Source organism: Schistocerca cancellata, chromosome 9, assembly GCF_023864275.1.
Source record: "Schistocerca cancellata isolate TAMUIC-IGC-003103 chromosome 9, iqSchCanc2.1, whole genome shotgun sequence".
NCBI classification, from domain to species: Eukaryota; Metazoa; Arthropoda; class Insecta; order Orthoptera; family Acrididae; genus Schistocerca; species Schistocerca cancellata.
The window spans coordinates 483,645,177-483,661,615 of NC_064634.1; the positions used below are offsets into that span (position 1 = coordinate 483,645,177).

Sequence of the window (16,439 nt, forward strand, 5' to 3'; positions counted from 1 at the left end):
TATTCGCAGCACATTACACTTGTCTACATTGAGATTCAATTGCCATTCCCTGCACCATGCGTCAATTCGCTGCAGATCCTCCTGCATTTCAGTACAATTTTCCATTGTTACAACCTCCCGATACACCACAGCATCATCTGCAAAAAGCCTCAGTGAACTTCCGATGTCATCCACCAGGTCATTTATGTATATTGTGAATAGCAACGGTCCTATGACACTCCCCTGCGGCACACCTGAAATCACTCTTACTTCGGAAGACTTCTCTCCATTGAGAATAACATGCTGCGTCCTGTTATCTAGGAACTCCTCAATCCAATCACACAATTCGTCTGATAGTCCATATGCTCTTACTTTGTTCATTAAACGACTGTGGAGAACTGTATCGAACGCCTTGCGGAAGTCAAGAAACACGGCATCTACCTGTGAACCCGTGTCTATGGCCCTCTGAGTCTCGTGGACGAATAGCACGAGCTGGGTTTCACATGACCGTCTTTTTCGAAACCCGTGCTGATTCCTACAGAGTAGATTTCTAGTCTCCAGAAAAGTCATTATACTCGAACACAATACGTGTTCCAAAATTCTACAACTGATCGACGTTAGAGATATAGGTCTATAGTTCTGCACATCTGTTCGACGTCCCTTCTTGAAAACGGGGATGACCTGTGCCCTTTTCCAATCCTTTGGAACGCTACGCTCTTCTACAGATACGCTGTATTGCCTTTTTGATATCGGTATATCGAGTAAGAAATGTTGCAGTTGAATATCGATGCCTTACGTAGAATGTCAATATTTCGATACACTACCGACGCACCAGTAGGAACGAGCAAAGCGGACACATACCGGACCCCAGTCCACGTGGAGCATGGAGGTTGAATAAGGGGAGATGGCGCTACAGACTGTACGTTGTTTTGTACGTTGTTTTGAAGCCAGCGGGCGGGGCCTGACGCCGTCTTGGATCCCCCAAAACATTAGCAGACGAGTGTTTACAATTGCTTCTTGTTCGTTATTTGTGTCGTGTGCACGCGAGATTTGTTCTATATAGTGAATGTTGCACTGTTTTAGTGAACAACACAGCATAAGGAACGCAACTTCAAACGTTTTTCTGGTCTTAAATGCGTATTCGATACCGTAATACGACACGAAAACAGGACGCTTCTGGCGTCAGTACAATAATTCCTTTTTCTTTATACACTTCGAATAACCGAGAAGAGAAGTATGTGCTACGAAAAGCGTGCTTTCGTAATCCATTTCTATTCACTTACATTGTGTTTGTGTCGATAATTGATAAAGCCATAACTCCAAAAGCAATGATTGATAGTTTCAGGGTGTATACGACCCAGGACATCCGGGAAAAACCCGGGAATTTTTTCGTCCGGGAGAAAACCGGGAAGAACTCGGGAATTTTTTTAGAATTCCGGGAATTTTTCATGGTTACCAGTTAAATTTTTGTGATTTTCGCTGGTAGGAACCAATACTCTAACGAAGGATATTACTGTATCCCGCTTCTGCGGAATAATACTGCAGCAACAAAACATGAACGAGACAAAAAATAACGAAAGTAAAACATAAATTGCAAAGGAAATGCGCCATATGCAACAACAAGACACAGTGCTCATACAAGCGTCTGCCAACCAAAGTGTGTCAAAGGCTTCAGGAAGAATATGCAGTGCTTCCTAACAACAAATTGCCTCCGATGAGCGTGACGTGACAGCTGTTTACATTAGATTCATTTGAGCAGTTGCGGTCGGGCTCTTGCGCATGCGCAGTTGAGTAGTACCTCCTCCCGCTTCTGGCTGGGTGCCACTATCCAAATTGCTCCGGTTCGGCAATATTGTAGACCCGGGGCTGATGCACAGAGCAGTCTGAGTTGTGCTGGGGAGGAGGGTAATCTCCACGTGACCTGTGTTTACGTGTAGTGATTTTGCTGTTTCCTCTTCGTTTTTTGCTCTCACATTAATGAAAACAAAACGGATCTCTGTGGACAGGAGCTACCAAATCAATTAAAATTCGTTCGCATAATTACGGAGGGCTAAAATATGTTGTTAGTTTCAGGTTTTATTTCCATCTTTCTGACAGTCAAGCATTAGTCGCCTTGCAGAACAATGTAGTTATTTTTGTCGGTTTGCTAAAGAGATTTGGCTTTTGCGCTGAGGCAGTCAATTTATTTGAAACGAAATGTTTAATTTCACACTGTTGGCTAGTTTCAACTATTCGCTGCATTTCAGGTGCACGTTTTCCATCTTCTAGCTCGTATGGCATTATGCCATAATAAAGAACCAAACATGAGATAATACAGTACTGGTACTCAAGAAAATGTACATCCGAATCTGGACGTACGATTGTGCACTTTAAGCCGAATTATGCGTTTTAGTATGGTCCAAGAAATTCCGATGCTCTTGAAGTATCCTTTGATGTCTTGCTTCTTTTATGACATAATGCAAGATCTTTTAATGTTTTACACGTACGAACATGCGGGCTTCTTGCGCCTTCGTAGCTGCACAGGCGCAGTGACGCCTGTTACCTGGCGCTCTCTGCCAACTAGTGAAAAGAACAGGTCACGGGAAAATATTGCGAATGGTGGTTTGAAAAGTGTTACTTTCAAAGTAAATTTCCTTTTACGCAAGATGAAATAGGTGCGAGACTGTAAGATGAATTCCTTAAATCGCAGAGCGTTTGACCCTCATTTAAAAGTCAACTCTTTGAGGACGACCATCTAGAAGAATTTCGAACCCAGAAGATCAGACATTTACGTCGTTATTAAAAATTTTACTGGCACATTTGTATAATGTATCTTAAAGTCTAACACGCGCAAAAAGATCAGCATTTTGTGTGGAAGCTTAGCTTCTCTACAGCTTATGAAGCTTCGAGACCAATATTATTTGTGAAAGCTTTGTTTTTCATGTAGCAACACTATGTATATTAATTTAAACCATTAACTTTTCTTTTTTGTGTGTTCGCGCTACTTAAGAGTGATCTTGCTATTGGTTGACTAGCTCACGTGTCCTATGCTGTCATCGACTGGCGAGATCACGTGACATGAGCTATGACTGGCTTACAAAAGCACGTCGCAGTCTCGATTTCGTTGCTTCGGAAAGTAACATGCAGTGTTTGGTGGAATTCGAATTTATACCTCCGTAACACAAAAAAATGCAGCGTACATGTCGCTGCACATCAATGATCTTTCCAAAATGTGTTTTTTCGCCCCTGGGTTTCGTTTTCTAAAGTGCCGGCAAATTCCACGTCTGTGTAGAAAAGCATAAACATTCTAAGGATTGATAAGTTTTAAAGAATACTGTCACTTAACACGGAACAAGTGTATTTTCACCCGGGAGAAAGCGTATTTTCAACTGGGAAATCCGAGAAAAATCCGGGAATTTTTTTTTCCTTGTCCATGTATACACCCTGTAGTTTAGAGGTACCAATTTGTATTCGTTGTATTTTCAAGTCAAATGCAAATTTTAAATGTTCAAGTTTGCAAGAAACTTGCCATATTTCCTTTGGTGTCCCATAGATGTACGCAGGGATGATATAAATAAGCCAACTGTCATATCAACAAAGTGAAAGATTCGTTAAATTACCAAGGAAAAGACCTGAATTTAAGATAGTTAAGCCCATTGTAGTTTACAGATCTGCTTTGTTTTTAAATTGTACCTACCAAGTGACATTCAGTGTGGCAAATAACAGCAATTTACTGAGTAACCCGGACTTAGATAGGAAACTTTGCTTTAACAAATATGTAACCCTTTAAGTACTTATAATTTAACCACTGTAAAAGGTGTTCCACACATTTTACTGAAGATGTAATTAACTACATGTAGTTACATTACTTTTATATTAAATTATTTCATTTTAAAACATTAGTCCCGATTTCCAGGATATTTCTTGCCAGGACTTTTCAGTTACTTGGAAATAACTAAACAACGAAATCCAAGTGTATTGCTCACCTCCAGAGAGCTCTTCGCTTCGGACTAACAGGAGATCTAAAGTCAAATCACAGAAATAAAACCATACTGTAAAACTGCATCAGAATTTCAAGTATATATAAGCAAATAGCGCTTAAATAAGTCCACTTACGACTGAAATGTGAGTTGTTTAAACTTCAGACTACAATCAGAACGATTAGTACACCCATAAGCGACTCAAGCCGGCATTTTTTATCAAAACACTTCACGACTACACGGAATCAAACCACCAGAAGTGAATGTTTTGGAGTAGCTAACATGGCGGAACTTCACTTGTGTCGGCTTCAAGTTTGTGACGTCATGACAACTCCTCTTTTTACCTCCGTGGCGTGGAGTCTGTCACGGACCGTCGCAGGGACAGTGTGGTTGCGTTGTGTGTCCGCAGGGGACAGCTGCCGGCTGAAGCAGCTGACGGTGTGCAACTTCGACTTCCTGCTGGCGGCGGTGCAGACGGTGTCGGTGAGCTACCTGCGCTGCGTGCTGGAGCACGTGCGCTGCTACTTGCTGGACCGCGACCTCGAGCTCGTCTACTACACCATCCGCAAGTCCAGCGACGTGCTCACCAGGGACCCGCTGCAGCTGGGCGCCCAGGTCGTCTGCTGGCTTCGCCCCGTCGCAGGTGAGACCCCCACCCGTTCTAGAATGGAAGAAGTGACAGGAGAGAATTGGCACGGACAGCAAAAGGCTGAGTCAGCCCTGGAAGCGTTCTCAGATTGGCCAATGTTCAAACAACGATATCGTTCGTAATTATGGAAATACAAATCTGCCTTGAGCAAACGTAAATATTTCCTGTTTCGGTGAACTTTCACCATCGTCAGTGGATTCACTTATTTTTTGTCAAATAACATGTAAACAAATTATGCGTGATAACAATTTTATAAATGTAAACACCACACTATCAAAGCTTCACTCCTGGAAATGGAAAAAAGAACACATTGACACCGGTGTGTCAGACCCACCATACTTGCTCCGGACACTGCGAGAGGGCTGTACAAGCAATGATCACACGCACGGCACAGCGGACACACCAGGAACCGCGGTGTTGGCCGTCGAATGGCGCTAGCTGCGCAGCATTTGTGCACCGCCGCCGTCAGTGTCAGCCAGTTTGCCGTAGCATACGGAGCTCCATCGCAGTCTTTAACACTGGTAGCATGCCGCGACAGCGTGGACGTGAACCGTATGTGCAGTTGACGGACTTTGAGCGAGGGCGTATAGTGGGCATGCGGGAGGCCGGGTGGACGTACCGCTGAATTGCTCAACACGTGGGGCGTGAGGTCTCCACAGTACATCGATGTTGTCGCCAGTGGTCGGCGGAAGGTGCACGTGCCCGTCGACCTGGGACCGGACCACAGCGACGCACGGATGCACGCCAAGACCGTAGGATCCTACGCAGTGCCGTAGGGGACCGCACCGCCACTTCACAACAAATTAGGGACACTGTTGCTCCTGGGGTATCGGCGAGGACCATTCGCAACCGTCTCCATGAAGCTGGGCTACGGTCCCGCACACCGTTAGGCCGTCTTCCGCTCACGCCCCAACATCGTGCAGCCCGCCTCCAGTGGTGTCGCGACAGGCGTGAATGGAGGGACGAATGGAGACGTGTCGTCTTCAGCGATGAGAGTCGCTTCTGCCTTGGTGCCAATGATGGTCGTATGCGTGTTTGACTCCGTGCAGGTGAGCGCCACAATCAGGACTGCATACGACCGAGGCACACAGGGCCAACACCCAGCATCATGGTGTGGGGAGTGATCTCCTACACTGGCCGTACACCACTGGTGATCGTCGAGGGGACACTGAATAGTGCACGGTACATCCAAACCGTCATCGAACCCATTGTTCTACCATTCCTAGACCGGCAAGGGAACTTGCTGTTCCAACAGGATAATGCACGTCCGCATGTATCCCGTGCCACCCAACGTGCTCTAGAAGGTGTAAGTCAACTACCCTGGCCAGCAAGATCTCCCAATCTGTCCCCCATTGAGCATGTTTGGGACTGGATGAAGCGTCGTCTCATGCGGTCTGCACGTCCAGCACGAACGCTGGTCCAACTGAGGCGCCAGGTGGAAATGGCATGGCAAGCCGTTCCACAGGACTACATCCAGCATCTCTACGATCGTCTCCATGGGAGAATAGCAGCCTGCATTGCTGCGAAAGGTGGATATACACTGTACTAGTGCCGACATTGTGCATGCTCTGTTGCCTGTGTCTATGTGCCTGTGGTTCTGTCAGTGTGATCATGTGATGTATCTGACCCCAGGAATGTGTCAATAACGTTTCCCCTTCCTGGGACAATGAATTCACGGTGTTCTTATTTCAATTTCCAGGAGTGTATGTGTGTTAACTTAAAAATGCTCTGATAAGCCAAAAGATTATGACCACTGCCCACTGTGACGTCGAATGCCGCCTGATGGGGTTGCGGGCACATGACGCGGTAATAAAAGTATTTAAGCGGAGCCCACATGGACAAAGGATCATCCTAGCAAAGATATGGCCTGCAAATGGGGAAATCCATTGAGATAAGCGGCTCTGACAATGCGCAGATTGTTTATTATTACGCAGAGTCTGTGAACGAGTATCACGAAAATGGAGATGCTGGTGGAATGTTCTCGAGCTACTGTCGTGAGCGTCTATGGAAAGAAGCAGGACTCTGAAACTACCACTAGGCGCTAAATGGTTGGACGTCCACGATTCTTCACAGGACGTGGGGTTCGGAGCCTTGTCTGCTCTGGTAAGTAGGATGGACGACGATCTTTGCATCTCTGCCAACAGAGTTCAGTGCTGGAGCACCTGCAAGTGTTTTGGAGCACATCATCCATCATACATTGCTGAACATGAAGGCCCATGGCAGATCAGCCTTTTGTGTTCATATGTTGACCCAACGACATCGTCAACGGGTAATGGACCACCGGAATTTGATCGTCAATCGATGAAAACGTGTCGGCTCTTCAGAATCCCTGATATGCAGAATCAGTGATTTACTTCATTCCAAAGACGGACAAACAAGCTATTAAGCAGATAGTCAAAATATCAGTGTGTATGCCGTAGCACCACATACTGATGTTTGTGTGGAATGCATTTTTCCTATTAATAATTTTATAAATGTAAATACCATAATCGAGAAATTATAGGTGTTATCATACAATACAAACCTTCTTGGTCTTTTTATCCTCTGACTACTACTGACCTTAGATTGTACTTTTTCTGTCTTTTCACAGTATTCGTGAACTTCTCAAGTTGTATTCACTCTTTGGTTCACAGTGCCTTGAGCATTGCAGCTGCTGGGGGTATGCAAACTAACCTAAAGTAAGATATCCCATTAACCTAATACCTGATCTGACCAGTTCAATCACAGTCCAGTCATCCACTCTATTCCTAACTTTACTGCAGCCAGTTTCACAACTCTTAAGTGTTTTAGTTCTGTTTGTGCTGCTACCAAATCAGCTTAGAGTTTTATGAGCAGCTGCTCCTTCTTCACAATCGTCGTTGACTAAATACCTAGCCTAGACTCAACCCAAAGCGAAGTCTACAAGAAAATTATTTTCTGTGTTTGTATGCTGACTATTCAAATACATGCAAGCGTCAGGTTTTCACAGATATTATTCAAATGATACTACATTCATCAGTACAGCTATGTTCTTATGAACAATTAAGACATATACTGAGTTGGTACTATTAGTGCCTGCTAAAACACACCAGTATGGTGAAGTGAACATGTAGGAAAAACTACTGTAGTTTTTAGATATTAGCTTTTTAAACTTGAATACATTTTGTGTGGAGTGCCAAAAATTAACCACTTTCTTTGAGAACGCATTTTCCCTGTAGTTACCTATATCTTTTACAATTGGCAAAACTGTGCAAATACTAGCTGTTTCCTGTGTCATGCCTGTCCAAACAGAAAGAAATTGTTGCCACTTACTCAAAAACTCAACAGCTCTGATCTGAAGTCTATATGGTAATCACATCAAAACTTAGAAGATGAATGCTGACATGTCTGATTTCTTAACTGTATCAAAAGGTGTCAGACAGGGTTGTGTTCTGCCCGCACACCTGTACAACATCCGTGTTACCAGAAAGACTAACAATACCAAAACACTAAAAAATACAAAAGAATGTATATGAATATTTGAATAATAATAGTTTTTGTGAAACAACTAATAAAAGAGACCTACAGGGTGTTTCAAAAATGACCGGTATATTTGAAACGGCAATAAAAACTAAACGAGCAGCGATAGAAATACACCGTTTGTTGCAATATGCTTGGGACAACAGTACATTTTCAGGCGGACAAACTTTCGAAATTACAGTAGTTACAATTTTCAACAACAGATGGCGCTGCAAGTGATGTGAAAGATATAGAAGACAACGCAGTCTGTGGGTGCGCCATTCTGTACGTCGTCTTTCTGCTGTAAGCGTGTGCTGTTCACAACGTGCAAGTGTGCTGTAGACAACATGGTTTATTCCTTAGAATGGAGGATTTTTCTGGTGTTGGAATTCCACCGCCCAGAACACAGTGTTGTTGCAACAAGACGAAGTTTTCAACGGAGGTTTAATGTAACCAAAGGACTGAAAAGCGATACAATAAAGGATCTGTTTGAAAAATTTCAACGGACTGGGAACGTGACGGATGAACGTGCTGGAAAGGAAGGGCGACCGCGTACGGCAACCACAGAGGGCTACGCGCAGCTAGTGCAGCAGGTGATCCAACAGCGGCCTCGGGTTTCCGTTCGCCGTGTTGCAGCTGCGGTCCAAATGACGCCAACGTCCACGTATCGTCTCATGCGCCAGAGTTTACACCTCTATCCATACAAAATTCAAACGCGGCAACCCCTCAGCGCCGCTACCATTGCTGCACGAGAGACATTCGCTAACGATATAGTGCACAGGATTGATGACGGCGATATGCATGTGGGCAGCATTTGGTTTACTGACGAAGCTATTTTTACCTGGACGGCTTCGTCAATAAACAGAACTGGCGCATATGGGGAACCGAAAAGCCCCATGTTGCAGTCCCATCGTCCCTGCATCCTCAAAAAGTACTGGTCTGGGCCGCCATTTCTTCCAAAGGAATCATTGGCCCATTTTTCAGATCCGAAACGATTACTGCATCACGCTATCTGGACATTCTTCGTGAATTTGTGGCGGTACAAACTGCCTTAGACGACACTGCGAACACCTCGTGGTTTATGCAAGATGGTGCCCGGCCACATCGCACGGCCGACGTCTTTAATTTCCTGAATGAATATTTCGATGATCCTGTGATTGCTTTGGGCTATCCGAAACATACAGGAGGCGGCGTGGATTGGCCTCCCTATTCGCCAGACATGAACCCCTGTGACTTCTTTCTGTGGGGACACTTGAAAGACCATGTGTACCGCCAGAATCCAGAAACAATTGAACAGCTGAAGCAGTACATCTCATCTGCATGTGAAGCCATTCCGCCAGACACGTTGTCAAAGGTTTCGGGTAATTTCATTCAGAGACTACGCCATATTATTGCTACGCATGGTGGATATGTGGAAAATATCGTACTATAGAGTTTCCCAGCCCGCAGCGCCATCTGTTGTTGAAAATTGTAACTACTGTAATTTCGAAAGTTTGTCTGCCTGAAAATGTACTGTTGTCCCAAGCATATTGCAACAAACGGTGTATTTCTATCGTTGCTCGTTTAGTTTTTATAGCCGTTTCAAATATACTGGTCATTTTTGAAACACCATGTAAAATTCCCAATATAGGAGGTAAACTGCAATAAAAGAATAAAAAACCCATTAATTTTATTTTCCAAATTGTGATAATCCATTCGCTGAGTATTATTTTGAAATAAAAAAGAATCTTTCACTTTACATGTTATTTTATGCAAACAGACAACCATGTTTTTTACAAAATGAACTACAAAGATATAAGAGTATATTTTTCTCCTGTGTTGGTACTACTTAAAATCATGAAAAATTTTTTCTCCAAATGTTGAAGTACTGTGGAGTATAGATAGCCACAAGATTTCACATAGTTTGCATGACAGATAAAAAAATTGTTATTTATTTTCAAGATATTAGCAAGTGCCATTTTTGCCATCACAATATGAAAAACAACGAAACTCCCAAACTTGAAAGTGCCATAAAATGGAAACAGAGAGAGAGAAAATGCTAAAATTTGGTATGGTTTCTTAGCTCCCTGAAGAAAAGGAAACAAACAAAGCTCCATACAAATCTGAGATGTAAGGTGGTGTGAATGTCTCGACATGAAATGACCCTGCGGCAATCACACATGGGTGTGATTCACATGTTGCCCCTCCCACTGATACACCATACACTACCTGGTCTACATCTAGGTGTAAGAGGTTACTAGCATGGCTGATTTCCAGAAACAGTCAGCAGAATCAAAACTCTGTCCAATTATTATAATTTTCAATATTTTCTCTAGGCTATTTTTGGGATAAAAGTTTCCAAAAGACAGAAGAAGAAACACAGAAAGTCTCAAAAATACATCAGAAAAACTGCAATCCTGCTTCCACCAAAATTGGTTAAAAATAAATGTAACTAAAGCCAATACAATACAATTTGAATCGAAACCATTAAAATGGAGTGAAGTAAAGGTAACTTGCAGTGGTCAGGAGATCACACAGGCAAAGTGTGTTAATTTCTTAGGTCTAAATCTTGATAAAAATTGAAACTGAAAGATACATAGTGACTACTTAGCAAATAACCTTAACAGCTTAGAATTTGCAATGTTTATTTTGGCAGTTGATACAAATGCACATACTAGGAAGATAGTCTATCAATGTTACTTTGAGTCAGTTCTTTTTTTTTTTTTTTATGATGTAATCTTCAGAAGAAATTCAAGAAATGCTATGTGACTCCCCATATCACAAAAGAAAATAATAAGGAATGTGTGTTGCCAAACCACAGTTATCCTGTCAACCGCCGTTTCAAAATTTATAAATACTATCTATTCCCTTCCTTTATTCTTATATAAAAATCAGCATACTCTAAACCTTTTCGATTTTGATTACAACTACTGCACTCACCATGAAGAGAACTGTAAACTACTAATACATCACTGTATACCCAAACATAAGAGTATATGGGGTTAAAATATTTATAGTAAAATAAAAGGCAGTCTATGTTCAACATGGAGCTTGGTTCACTGAAAAGATTGCTCTTTACTCTTCTGATGGAAAAGTGTTTTTCTTTTACGAATTTATTGACACCAGTTTCACTGTTTAAACAAGGCAATTATGCATCTTATTTCTTTGTATGGGAAACTGTACCATTATTTGTGTAGCAATGCCTCAGAAATGTATATAAATAATACAAACTTTTGTATTTCTCCTAAAATTTGTTTCTTATTGGAAATCTTGAAATGTTTACAATACACCAAACTGAATAATTTGAAAATTGTATGTTATGAAGTGAATAATTCACATTCAAAGAGCTCCTGCCAAAAGGCTAAAGACACAGTTGTGACAATAAATTGAGAAAACATGGCAGGTTAGCCACAGCAAAGTGGAAAATGATAATACACTCTTAGACAAAAACAACAACACACCACAAAGGAATTTTCCAAATGCCATGGAAATCTGTAAATGTGATGTACATGTACAGACAAACAAATGTTTACAATTTAAGATAAATTGGATAATTTATTCAAGAGAAAGAGCTTCACAAATTAAGCAAGTCAGTAATGCATTGTTCCACCTCTAGCACTTATGTAAGCAGTTATAGTTTTATGGTTACAATAGAAGGAAACATTCCACGAAGGAAAAATATACCTAAAAACAAAGATGATGTGACTTACCAAATGAAAGTGCTGGCAGGTCGACAGACACACAAACAAACACAAACATACACACAAAATTCAAGCTTTCGCAACAAACTGTTGCCTCATCAGGAAAGAGGGAAGGAGAGGGAAAGACGAAAGGATGTGGGTTTTAAGGGAGAGGGTAAGGAGTCATTCCAGTCCCGGGAGCGGAAAGACTTACCTTAGGGGGAAAAAAGGACGGGTATACACTCGCACACACACACATATCCATCCACACATATACAGACACAAGCAGACATATTTAAAATTCGTCAGAATTGAAGAAGACCATGTCACAAGGCCAGAACTGTGCTACAGAGATTTAGGAGCATGATAGAGAAATTACATTGACATCTTGGCCACCAAATTTTCTCGATCTGAACTCACTTGAACAAATCTAAGGCACTTTCAGGCACTAACTCTGTGCCTACATATACTGGCCTGTAATTTATGAGAATGGCTTCATACCAGCACAAGCTAAACACCTCACACCACACATTTTTCAAAACCTCCTGAGGACACACAGAACCCGTGGTATGCAGAATGGTTGCTCTATTGATTTCCAAAGATGGGCTGAGGCTCCTTTGAAATAGGTTCGTAGTGTTTTTGCTCATCAATGGTATTCGCCACTTCATACAAGAAATAAAACATCATTCAAAGATGTGCATGGAAGCTGGTGGTCCTGCTTTATCAATTTCATCAGCCAGGAAGACTGTGACCAGTGTTTTCTGGAGTGCAAAAGCTACTGTTGTTGCTGATTACTACATAAAAGGTAAAAACTATAACTGGTGAATACTGCTGAAGTCTTTTGTACAGAATGGATGTTGTTGTTGTTGTTGTTGTGGTCTTCAGTCCTGAGACTGGTTTGATGCAGCTCTCCATGCTACTCTATGCTGTGCAAGCTTCTTCATCTCCCAGTACCTACTGCAACCTACATCCTTCTGAATCTGCTTAGTGTACTCATCTCTTGGTCTCCCCCTACAATTTTTACCCTCCACGCTGCCCTCCAATACTAAATTGGTGATCCCTTGATGCCTCAGAACATTTCCTACCAACCGATCCCTTCTTCTAGTCAAGTTGTGCCACAAACTTCTCTTCTCCACAATCCTATTCAATACTTCCTCATTACTTATGTGATCTACCCATCTAATCTTCAGCGTTCTTCTGTAGCACCACATTTTGAAAGCTTCTATTCTCTTCTTGTCCAAACTATTTACCGTCCATGTTTCACTTCCATATATGGCTACACTCCATACAAATACTTTTAGAAATGACTTCCTTAAATCTATACTCGATGTTAACAAAATTTCTATTCTTCAGAAACGTTTTCCTTGCTGTTGCCAGTCTACATTTTATATCCTCTCTACTTCGACCATCATCAGTTATTTTGCTCCCCAAATAGCAAAACTCCTTTACTACTTTAAGTGTCTCCTTTCCTAATCTGATTCCCTCAGCATCACCTGACTTAATTCAACTACATTCCATTATCCTCATTTTGCTTTTGTTGATGTTCATCTTATATCCTCCCTTCAAGACACCATCCATTCCGTTCAACTGCTCTTCCAAGTCCTTTGCTGTCTCTGACAGAATTACAATCTCATCGGCGAACCTCAAAGTTTTTATTTCTTCTCCATGGATTTTAATACCTACTCCGAATTTTTCTTTTGTTTCCTTTACTGCTTGCTCAATATACAGATTGAATAACATCAGGGATAGGCTACAACCCTGTCATACTCCCTTCCCAACCACTGCTTCCCTTTCATGTCCCTCGATTCTTATAACTGCCATCTGGTTTCTGTACAAATTGTAAATAGCCTTTCGCTCCCTGTATTTTACCCCTGCCACCTTTAGAACTTGAAAGAGAGTATTCCAGTCAACATTGTCAAAAGCTTTCTCTAAGTCTACAAATGCTAGAAACGTATCTTTGCCTTTCCTTAATCTTTCTTCTAAGATAAGTCGTAAGGTCAGTATTGCCTCACGTGTTCCAGTATTTTTACGGAATCCAAACTGATCTTCCCCGAGGTCGGCTTCTACTAGTTTTTCCATTCGTCTGCAAAGAATTCACGTTAGTATTTTGAAGCTGTGGCTTATTAAACTCATAGTTCGGTAATTTTCACATCTGTCAACACCTGTTTTCTTTGGGATTAGAATTATTATATTCTTCTTGAAGTCTGAGGGTATTTCGCCTGTTTCATACATCTTGTTCACCAGATGGTAGAGTTTTGTCAGGACTGGCTCTCCCAAGGCCGTCAGTAGTTCCAATGGAATGTTGTCTACTCCGGCTGCCTTGTTTCGACTCAGGTCTTTCAGTGCTCTGTCAAACTCTTCACGCAGTATCGTATCTCCCATTTCATCTTCATCTACATCCTCTTCCATTTCCATAGTATTGTCCTCAAGTACATCGCCCTTGTATAGACCCTCTATATACTCCTTCCACCTTTCTGCTTTCCCTTCTTTGCTTAGAACTTGGTTTCCATCTGAGCTCTTGATGTTCATACAAATGCTTCTCTTATCTCCAAAGGTCCCTTTAATTTTCCTGTAGGCAGTATCTATCTTACCCCTAGTGAGATAAGCCTCTACATCCTTACATTTGTCCTCTAGCCATCCCTGCTTAGCCATTTTGCACTTCCTGCCGCTCTCATTTTTGAGACGTTTGCATTCCTTTTTGCCTGCTTCATTTACTGCATTTTTATATTTTCTCCTTTCATCAATTAAATTCAATATTTCTTCTGTTACCTAAGGATTTCTACTATCCCTCGTCTTTTTACCTACTTGATCATCTGCTGCCTTCACTACTTCATGCCTCAGAGCTACCCATTCTTCTTCTACTGTATTTCTTTCCCCCATTCCTGTCAATTGTCCAGAATGGATATGAAATAATTATAGGAGCAGGGAATGATTACTCTTTCCCATTTCCAGTCCATGCCATTTCTTAATTATTTTAATTATTTCAAATGGATATGAAATAATTAATAAATGGCATGGACTGGAAATGGGCAAGAGTAATCATTCCCTGCTCCTGCCAACATAAGTCTTTCTAGGTCTCTAATGACTTCATTGTGGATGAGGCATAAAACCTTAATTTTCCTCTCTTGCTTATTTTCATTTAGTAAGTATCAGTGTCCTTACAGACACACTGAAAATGCTTAATAAGTAAACAACAACCAATTTTTTGCTCATATATTGAATGATATGACAGTCTTAAATACAGAAAAAAAGGCTCTCTCCATTGGTATCACACAACAGAACATCCACCCCTGGCAGCTGAGTGGTCAGTGCAAGGGAATGTCATACCTAATGGCCTGGGTTCAATTCCCAGCTGGGTGTTGTGTTGTCCTTATTGTCATCATTTCATCCCCATCAACATGCAAGTCACCGAAGTGGTGTCAACTCGCAAGACTTGCACCAGGCAAACAGTCTACCCGACAGGAGGCCCTAGCCACATGGCATTTCCATTTTACACAACAGAACTACAATCAGTGGGTTGGGTTAATTGTTAGTATCCCATGTAGAAGCAGTTTATAACAGCTCCACTTTTCTTCAAGGTATTTTGTTGTAATCACTTATTTCAGTATCTGTTATGATGCTCTCATTTGCTACAGATTGTTTGTGATTGTAATTGTAATTGTTCACACTTTTATGTGGGCTCCATAATTAACTGCACAAAATAGACTTCAGAACTATGTATCACCAAATGTCTATGCAAAGACCAATTACAGATCACAAAGCTGAGTCCCAATAGAGTGCCAATAGACTGCAATGTCACTGGTTCAGTGTGAGAACATATAGGGGTCATCTGAAACTGAACCCCATGTTAGACAATGTGTGCCAGACGATGTGCTCCGAAACACTTGTGCTTGCGTCAGCATTGCATTCTGCTGCTAGATCTGCCACAGATCACTGCCTGTCCTGCTTTGCAAAGCAGGTAAGCCCCCAACCTCCATGTTCTGTGATGAAGTGTAGATGTCCAGAACATTGTAGTGTACATGTGCTTTCATCACCCTTCAACCAGTTTCTGTACATACCCAGGACAGAAGCTGACCAGTTTCACCATTCCCTAGATTCTGATTCCCATTCACTGGACCATAATAATGTGCCATTGGTAGTATAGGTAAAAAAATCTATTCACCAAGTGGTGACAGGAGAAAACATATAGAAAAATTAAGAAATGTGCAAGCTTTCAGAGCCAATGGCTCCTTCTGGCAGAAGGGCCCAAAAGGAAGAAAGAGGGAGAAAGCAAACTGACTGGTGAGGATTAGGAAATGGAGAGAATTTGCCTGGAACCCCACATCAGAGGAGACTTACTGGACAGTCCAGTAAGTCTCCTATGACCCAGTATTCTTGGTGACTTTTGTGAACTCTGCCCATCTCCTAAAGCCCACAGTGCTTTTCCTTTATCCCTCTTCCTTCCCATTCTGCCATAAAAAGGAGCCAATGGCTCTGAAGGCTTGCACATTTATTTAACTGTTATATATGTTTTTCCTGTGACCCCTAGGTGAGTAGATTTTATATCAATCCATTTACATTATATTTTCAAATATTGATTATTTGACCACTGTCAGTATAACTTACATCAGGGGATAGCCTCATTTGTACCCAGTATTAATGCTGTAATCTTTCCTCATTTGTCTGTGCTCCACTTTACTTTCTGTACCACATCTAATGCCTGCATCGTGATCAGGG

The 16,439-nt window shown here is 41.9% G+C and overlaps 1 protein-coding gene across 1 annotated transcript in view; it reads left to right on the top strand.

The window, feature by feature from the left end:
• The window catches only part of LOC126101511 (uncharacterized), a 936,969-nt gene that overhangs the window by 723,389 nt on the left and 197,141 nt on the right, over window positions 1–16,439 (top strand). The window contains exon 13 of the mRNA XM_049912155.1: window positions 4,348–4,581. Within this exon, the coding sequence (XP_049768112.1) occupies window positions 4,348–4,581 (234 nt within the window). The remainder of the gene's footprint in view (window positions 1–4,347; window positions 4,582–16,439) is intronic.